The 9,059-nt window shown below is 44.6% G+C and overlaps 1 protein-coding gene and 1 long non-coding RNA gene across 6 annotated transcripts in view; one reads left to right on the forward strand and one right to left on the reverse strand.

Annotated features, from left to right (window-relative positions):
* TMEM108 (transmembrane protein 108) overlaps positions 1-8,491 on the forward strand; it is a 156,048-nt gene extending 147,557 nt beyond the window's left edge. For both annotated transcript variants that reach the window (XM_010712935.3, XM_003207248.4), the window contains 2 exons: positions 6,502-6,656; positions 8,133-8,491. In XM_010712935.3, coding sequence (XP_010711237.1) covers positions 6,502-6,656; positions 8,133-8,255 — 278 coding nt within the window. In that variant the 3' untranslated portion in view covers positions 8,256-8,491. The remainder of the gene's footprint in view (positions 1-6,501; positions 6,657-8,132) is intronic.
* The window catches only part of LOC104911546, a 55,503-nt gene that overhangs the window by 24,969 nt on the left and 21,475 nt on the right, over positions 1-9,059 (reverse strand). For 2 of the 4 annotated variants that reach the window (XR_004160172.1, XR_004160171.1), the window contains exons 2-3: positions 3,712-3,837; positions 361-1,940 (exon numbers count right to left, since the gene is read on the reverse strand). This is a non-coding gene — a long non-coding RNA (uncharacterized LOC104911546). The remainder of the gene's footprint in view (positions 1-360; positions 1,941-3,711; positions 3,838-9,059) is intronic. The other 2 variants (XR_004160173.1, XR_004160174.1) reach the window with 2 other exon arrangements.

Consider the following 9,059-nt stretch of genomic DNA (forward strand, 5'->3'; position numbering starts at 1 on the left):
ACAAAAAAAAAAAAAAAAAAGTTGTTGAACAGTGTGAAAGCTTGAGTGGGCACTGTTGTGTCCCCTGCTTAGCAAAGTTGTTTCAGCAATGTAGGACAATATAGTCTTTGGTATTTCACTCTTTGGAGCCAAGGAAAAGCCACTCAGTGTGCTATGGGATGTGGTTACACTGATCTGTTTGGAGAAGCATTTCCCAGCCTTCATTGCCTGTGGAAAAATGAAGGGGTAGCTGCCAGTAATACTGGATATTAATCCTGTTATTTACAGCTATGAGTGGTGCTGAGGACACGGTTAAATGTGTTGACTGAATCAGTCTTACTCAGAGCATTCTCCTTTACAAAGGGGTAGTGCTGTCCTCACCTGGCACCTCTCTGAGCCACTTGCAGGTTGCTCATGTGGTCAAAAATATTCACTTTGCTCTTTGTGCACAGCGTGGGCTGAGTCAGCTCCCAGCAGGTCAGTAAGCACAAGATCTGGAGCAGACGAGCTGCAGGGTGCACATCTGGAAAGGAAGCAGGACCAATACTCTTGGCAACTAAGAATTATTGGATTGGTTCAGCATATCTGTTAAGCTTGTGCCCCTGGGGCCATCAGTCCTACTATTGCCAACGCGGTTAAAAACCACTGGTCAAAACAAGGCTTAAATCTAAAAGATTGACAATCAAAACAAAGTTAAACAAAAGCACAAGTATGCACAAGCATGTATGCTTCTATGAAAGATGGAGAGGAGAAAGTGGGTTATAGCAAGTACAGCATGAAAATAAGAAGCAGTATTTGATGACCTAATGAATAGTGCTTTGTCTATCAATCACTAGAGATAGAGGGTAAATAAATTCTTCCCTTCACTATGTTTGAGGCCAGTATTGAAAAAGAAAGCTGATCTGAGTAGAGTGCATTCAAGTGCAGAATGCAACCTGTAATGCCATGCAGCACAGGCAGAGGAAGCATGACCAATGTGCCCAGTGGTGTATGTCCCTTCTTGTATTGTGCCATATATAAGCAAATAACTCAGGTTAGGTAAAATAATACGATTAAGAGCCTTTGGCATGATCTCTAACCTACTGCTCATTATATGGTGAGAACTTTTCTTCTTATCGTATGTGTCATAAATGGTATGTGTTTGTATGGCTGCATCTATCCTCTTTCTTGTACTTGTAAGCTATAGTTTAGAACAGGTAATTGTTGTTTTGTCAGTTACCTATACCAGCTGTAACACAACTGAGTTTTTGCACGATCCAGATACTGAAGTCCTGCTTTCAAGAACAAATTTCTGGGTCTTCAGTGGGACTCACCTTTTAAAATCTGGGGATGCTCAGAGCTAAAATGCATGGTAGACAGGCATGTAAACGTTTTCTGTGGCATACAGTGCACATACAGCATGCAGTGCATAGTGTTCAGCACACGGTGTGCAGCAGTACACAACGAAGGGGACTGCCGCCACCTCCAGGGCACAGAGCTCACAGCCGAAGAAATAGCCATGCTGCGATCGCTCCTCACTTCTGGTTTGCATGCTAAGAGACAGATAAGAGACACAGCCCTTTGGGCTTCGTGTCTTCTTCGAGGAATGGAAGTGGTTTAAGTGAGAGGTCTTCACAGCTGTGGTGAGCATGGGCTGAGAAAACACTGTCCTCCTGCCTTGGGATGCTGCCCAGACGAAGTGTTAAGGGCATCGAGGCCCAGCCCTGTGCTGTTGTATACCAGAGCTGCATTAAGCAGGAACAGCCTCCATACAGCAGCCTCCTAGTCCTCATGAAGATGCATAGGTTTGAGTCCCACTGAAAAGCCTTCACATTCTAGGCAGATAAGTAATGGCTTGAATAGGAATGAACGTGCCACGTCTGCTGTGTGAATCTGGGGAAATCATCTCACCTTTCAGTACCTCAGTTCTGTGGTATGAATAATGAGAGTAATGTTGCTTGCTCCAGTTGAGGGCTGCAAAACTAACGATAGCGTATCATTAAGATCCCAGAAAAGCAAAGTGCTGTATTACACTGATACCAGTAATTTCTGCATGTCACAGTTGCAGTTAGTTTCGCAGTGGCCTTCAGACAGCCTTGAACATTCTTCTGCACGTATGTGTGCCCTTGTCTCACATGTGGCTGAAATGCAGAATGAGGCTCCATATGAACTTGTTTTAAATCTCACTGGCATGGTCCTTGGGCTCCCAGAACTTAGAGCTCTGTAATTACAGACTGGCACAATAAAATGTTGAAGAACTGAAACCTGTAAATCAGATGCACAGAAGTCAATTCAGTCCGTCAGTTCTGCTGATGTGAGAAAACACAAGGGAAAGGCTGAGCCTCAAATGGAAGTGTCAGCAGAACTCAAAGAATAGATGAAGATCTGCCTTGAACCTAACCCTGTGCAGTCACATTTCACACACTGTGACACTTTCCAAAACCATCTCACCCACTTTCTCAGTCACTAAAACTGCAAATGTTTGCTTCCTTGGTCTGAGGAATGATTCCAAGCACTGAGTCTCCTCCTCAAGGATGAGTTCTGACCCAGTCTGAGAGGACCCCCTGTTTCCAGGTGGTCAGTAACAAAACCCATTGGGATACCTGCAACACAGTTGAGGTTGTAGTGCTGTAAACAGCCCAAGTGACAGGCACGCTTTTACAGAGGTGCTTAATGATGGGCAGTTAAGATACAGTCACAGTAAATGAGAAAAAAGGAAGAAAATCTGGATAAAATGCTATTTTAGCTATCAAGGTGATGGTTCTCCACAAGCTGTGTTTATCAATGATCTACAGACACAGGGAGAAAAAAAACTAACATCCCACAGTCTGAATATTTCCTGAATTTTAACTTTCAGCATTCAAGTGTGTTTAATGTGGAGCCAGAGAGTATGTGGAGGGGGTATGTAGCTATATAGGAATGGTAACATGTTTATGTGAGTTGAAAGAACAGACACGAGGCTATCAGATAACTGTAGGCAGTTAGCATGATTTCCTTGTGATGCCTTTATGAAGCCAGTATTGAACATGGTGTATAATCCTAGTTTATGTTTAAAAGATAAAACAAAATAAAATTGAAGTTTAGAAAGGAGCCACATGAATGATTTGGGAGCTGAGAAATTTAACATAACTCCACTTGTGAAATTACACTGTCCAGGCAAAGGCTGAAGCCCACAGGTTTGAGATGTTGCCCACGCGTTTGAGACATTGCTGATGGCATAGTGGAGGCTTTTAATAAAACAAAAAAGGCAAAAGGAGACTGAGAAAGTGGAGCTGAAGCTGGAGGAGCTCAGCCTACAAGGGAAATGTAAGCACATTTCCATGATGGTTATTAAGTATTGAACAAACTTACTGGGAATGTGCTGGAAATGCAGTCACTCCAGATCCTTAAACCAAGTGGGGTGTTTTCCTGCATCGTGTTTTGTATCTGAAATACAGCTTATGGGCAGGAGACCAAAGTTACCAGGCAAAGATCTCCTGGTGTGCAGGTGTTGTGCAGGTGAGAGTAGGTTATTGGTGTGCTTCCACCAGCCTGGAAACCTATAACAGTGTGAGAATCCCATTTCTCCTGTTTGTGGGATACATCATGTCCTGTGTCGGAGGTAAGGGATCAGATAGTGCTGACACGATTTGCTCTAGGATAAGATAGAAGCTGGTGTCAGAGCTGGAGTGCATCAGCAACTCTCAGCCCCTGAATGTGCATGTTGACATTTCTCTCTCCAGAACAGAAGTGGGTCAATGGATACATACTCACAATGCTTCCGAGCTCTCTGAACAAAATTCCTCACGTTTCCTAAAGGTATAGTAATCATTGTACAGGAAGCTTCAGGCTGATCCAGGGACATCACTGAGGTGTCGTTCTCGTGGCACCTGGGATTAACTGCAAAATGGAGCAGCCAAAGCAAAAAGTCAGTACAGCTTCCCTGACCCCAGGAAGGATTCAGGTGAGTGTCAGAACACCAAAGTTAGCTTTCTGTGCCCGAAGAGCATCATTCCCTCGTTGAAAATGCAGCACTGAACAGCAGCACTTTCTCATCTTTTCAGGGGAATATCGTAACAGGGACGATAGGAGGGGAATTGCAGCTAACCTTCCTCTTCCAGCTCCCTTGTATTGTTACTGCCGTTTTTCCATTCCAAACCATCTTTCTGTGTGTCATCCACTTAGCATGTCCTCGCTGACCATCACAACTGCCTGCCTGGAAAGAGGTTTTCTACAATAGACATAATACTAATCATGGGACTGAGTAGATATCCAAGAATATAGATGAACTGTACCCCATTCCTATTTTTGTTCTAAGAGCTACATTAGATTCACTAAAATCAGCTGTAAAAAGGTTGGTTCATTTGAGAGAAAGAGGAGCACCCCTCTTCAAGCCCTGCTGTCCTGCTGTCCTTTCTCTCCCTCTTAAACCCAGTCTCCTCTGCTTTGAAGCAGCTTAGGCAGACAGCCTTCTGCTGAAATATGGTAGATTCGAGGAAGTTTGGGAACTCATTTTCTACAGCCTTTCATCCATTTGCTTGTTTGTGCACTGAGGTTGGAGGCCAAAAGCATAATTAAGGGCACAGTTGCTATATGACAAACACATCTTCACACGGCAAGGCCATTTCCTGCTGGAAGGAGCAGAAACCTCCCTCAACTTAATGTCATTGGCTTTGCAGCTCCTAAAACCTAAATCCAATCCTTCCCGTCAGCAGCCACAATATTTTATAAGCTGTAAAACTTTGAGTTTTCAAAATATTTGCACAGAGAGTACTTTCCTGGGGCTCTTGTCTCCTCAGGCAACTTCGGAATAGCGGTGTGCCTCGGAGAGCACTGGGAGGACGAAATGTACGTCCCACTTCACTTTCTCATCCTAACAAGCCTTCAGGCTAGGCTGGGACTCGGAGCAGCCTCCTGGGCCCCAGCAAAGCATGGGGTGAAAACGCAGCCCTTGGGGAGGTCGAGCATTTCCCCAGGCAGAGAGCAGTGCTGCTGGCAAGGATGGGGCTGCCTGCACAGGGGCTCAGCAGCACCAGTGGCTGACTGTTACCCAGACTGGATAATAGTAAGTTTGATAATAGCCACCTTTTTTTTAATTGTGCAGGAGATTTTTCCATTAGTTTTGTAAGATGATTTATAGCATAAGCTCACCTTTCCCTTTGAATGAGACATGAACTGCCTGACTCAAACCTATTACCATTTTTTCTTAGTAGCTTATTCTTTTGTTTTAAACAGAGCTCTGGCCTTGCACTTTCGCATTGCCATTTTATGTGAATAGATGGGAGATGAAATTAGATCCATGGCATATGGGTAGTTGCGATGTTTGTCAAAACGTACTAGGCAGTTCTGACCTCTCTGCAGTCTTTTCTTTCCCCAGGCTATAATTCTAATAAATAATTTTAGCTGTAGCTGAGAAAATAATTTATTTTCCTGCTTCATTAATATTTTCTCCTTTTCTATCATGAGAGGTTTAGAAATTATGGAGTGAATTTACAGCAGGGCTTCCCTATTTCACAGGTACAAATCAAAGTGAGTATGCACCCAGCTACCTGTCTGTCTGTACAAATCAGGTAGATTACAAGCCCAAAAGTTCAGTTTGTTCCACAGGTGTAAAATAAGCACACCGAGCTTTGCATTACTCCTCCGAATAAACCCTTGTATGCACCTAAATTCTGCCTGAGCAAGGGCCAGTGGGAGCAGTAAGTTTGTTACAGTGGGTTTGCCCCGCTCTCATAAAATCGCTGAGATTACAAAACTGAATTGCAACAGAGATTATCAAAATGAGAGCAATTCCAGAAAGCAGACTCTGGCACCACTGCTGCCATTCAGATGTAGACAGGCAGGAAAATCCCAGTTCTGGTTGGCTTGGGCCAGAGCTATTCTGGAAATGTCAGCTACACAAGGCAGGTGCCAGAGGGGATCCCCAACCCTCCTCAGTTGCTGTCTCATCCTGTACAGGATCTCCTCTGTTCCCATGGTGGTCTCTGTTTTGGAGCATGGTCACGTGCTTCCATGTTCCACATGAGGTATTGGGGCAGGGATCAGCAGAAGGGGCTTTGGATGTCGAGGACATACAACTACATGCATTTGTGAATTTGGTATTTGAGCCAAATACCAGTGTCTGTCACTGCCTTCTGCTCACAACTGCAGAGTCTGAACATGCCAGAAACAGAAGACATCCATGCAAAGGTATCATTTGCAGTCCCCGTGGAGTGTCCTCTGTCTGAGAGGGTCTATCAGTCCATGGTTAGGTGTTAAAATGCCATCCATTACAACACCAGAGCTTCTTCATTAGCCAGGCAGCCACATCAGAAGGTTTACAAACTCACGTCAAGAAGAAAGTGAAAACTACATAACCTGCCAAGCCCAAAGTCTCATCTTCTTGGGCCAGATCCTGACTTAACTGTGTGGTTTCTGTTAGACGGGAGCTGGATCTAACTGAGGGCGAACTGTATGAATGAAGGTCACCAGCTCTCTTCTTAAGTAGCTTTAAGCCATATCCCTACTACTGATGAGTCCTTCTTGAAAGGAAATAACCAATTTTTTATATGTTTCTGTTGACAGCAGTTCTGCTGACAGTCTGCTGCATGAGGAGAAAGAAAAAGACATCCAACCCGGAAAACAATCTGAGCTATTGGAATAATGCTATTACCATGGACTACTTCAACAGGCATGCTGTGGAGTTACCGAGAGAGATCCAGTCCCTGGAAACATCAGAGGTACCTCACTTGCATAACTAGTGCTTGAAAAGTGTAACTGAAGCCATACTGGGAGACAAGGAGAGGAAGTCATATTAATAAAGCCTTGAAAACAACTGTTTACGAGGGTGGATAGCAATAGGGCAAGGGGGAATGGTTTTAAACTGAGACAGGGGAGGTTTAGGTTAGATACTAGGAGGAAGTTTTTCACACAGAGGGTGGTGAAGCACTGGAACAGGTTGCCCAAGGAGGCTGTGCATGCCCCATCCCTGGAGGCATTCAAGGCCAGGCTGGATGTGGCTCTGGGCAGCCTGGTCTGGTGGTTGGTGACCCTGCACATAGCAGAGGGTTGGAACTAGATGAGCATTGTGGTCCTTTTCAACCTAGGCCACTCAATGATTCTATGACTCTATGAAATCTCCATGCATATTCAGGGAAACAGTTTTTCAAAAAGCTTCAACCTCTCTCCAACAAGTCTATCATAAGATGCAATAAACAATAATAAATAAGCCTATAGTTTTTCAAGTACCAGTTCAGAGAGTGAGTCCTCCAGTGCATTAGTGATCCAAACATCAGCATATGGGAGTGTATAGGGCTGGCACACACTCCTCAGCCTTTCCTGAAGGGCTTTTTCTGGTTCACTAGTAGTATTCCTGTATGGGCAGGTGATCTTACTGATGGAAATACTAGCTGGCCTCGGAGTCAGAAAAGAATAATTTAGCTTAGTTCAAAGGTATTTAAAACTTAGAACCAGTGAAGAGTTTGAGCTTATGCTGAAGTGATTTTCAAGAGATAGCTGGCTGACTAACTCACTGAACTGAAATAAAAAAGTGTTCAGAAAGAAACCTCTGAGATGTGACAAGGTAAGCACTCACAATCACTTCATCAATGGCACTTTGCTGGCAATCATGGAGCTCTCTCTAAAGCAGGATTCTGGTCTAGACTTAGCAAGCAGCAGCTTTCACATGATAGGACCATTCACATGGCCTCCAGAAGTGCCATGTGAGTCATTTTAAACTGATTGGAATGCTACTGGACTGGTAGCTTCCAGCCATCTATTTGGTTGTCTGACCTCAAAAAGTAGTGCAAATGCATCTTTCACTAGTTAAGCCTTGCTGTCAGATGGGAATACGTTATGAAAGTGAAAAAAAAGAAAAGTGGAAGGTCAAACAGTGGTTTGGTGTGTCTGATTTCTGGGTCCCCTTACTGAGAAAAAAATCAGCCTGATTATCAGCAGAATTGAGGATTATCAGAGAAAAGAGGATTATCAGAGCAGTGAGTGCTTATCTTCACGCACGGCTCCCGCTGCCTGCAGAACTGGCTCTCTGAGCTTAGATCTCCTTTTGGAGCCCCCCACAATTCAGGCATTTTCTGTGAGATGGGACCAAGTGCCCCAAGACAGATGGAACAGCCCTTTTCTCACGCCTCTGGGCTGCTCTGTGTGCTCTGGAGGGCGATGGTGCGACACGCTCATGCTGCTCTCTGCCCTTCTCCTAGGACCACCTCTCCGAGCCACGCTCCCCTGCCAACGGCGACTACCGCGACAGCGGGATGGTCCTCGTGAACCCCTTCTGTCAGGAAACGCTGTTTGTGGGCCACGAGCAAGTCTCTGAGATATGACCCCGTGGCTGCCCTCCTCCTGCAGTTTCATCTCTACTGTCTCCAAATTATAAATAAATATATATATTATAAATATAACCTTTGTGTAACCCTGAATTACAAGAAATGTTTTCAGCTTTTTTTTTTTTCCCCTCAGAATTGTCAACCCCTTTTTTATAAGTGTGGTAAAACTTTACAGAACAAACTGTGGCTTTATAAAATAAAGGTATTTCTAAGCAAAACACTTGTCGGATTGACTGCTTTCTTCCCTGTCCTTTACAACCTGTTGCTAAATCTACTTGGCCTGAAAGAACACTGCGTAAAGCTGGTTCTGATGCAGGCAGTGTGTTTGCTACAGCATCCTGCAATGCTTTCAGAGCAATCTGAAGTTATGTGATGTCTCTCAACCTGGCTGTGTGTTCCTGCTTGGTGACCTCCATACATTATATTGCCAGCTGGCTTAGGTCACTCCTTCAGGTTGCCAGGCTGGGATATAGGCAGAGCAGGACCAGTCTGGTCTCCAGTAGCAGTCCAGGTGGCTCACATGCCTGTCATGCATCCTGTGCGTGGCTCCAGTTCTGCCTGTGCACCCAATGGGATGAGTCAGAGTCTGAATCCCACTGGGGTCTGCAAACTCAGCAGGGAGAGAGCAGGAAAGCTGGGATAGAGCAGGATGATGAATGAACCTAATACACCCATGGGGTCCAGGAGAGGGGCAACCCACCTGGGTAGTAGCATTGCCCAGTGACTTTTTTATGCTATCTCTCTTAGATAAGAAGACTTGAGCTCTAGTTTTAGCTTTGAAAGTGTTTTACAAGAGCAGAG

This window comes from Meleagris gallopavo, chromosome 6 (assembly GCF_000146605.3).
Source record: "Meleagris gallopavo isolate NT-WF06-2002-E0010 breed Aviagen turkey brand Nicholas breeding stock chromosome 6, Turkey_5.1, whole genome shotgun sequence".
Taxonomy (NCBI): Eukaryota; Metazoa; Chordata; class Aves; order Galliformes; family Phasianidae; genus Meleagris; species Meleagris gallopavo.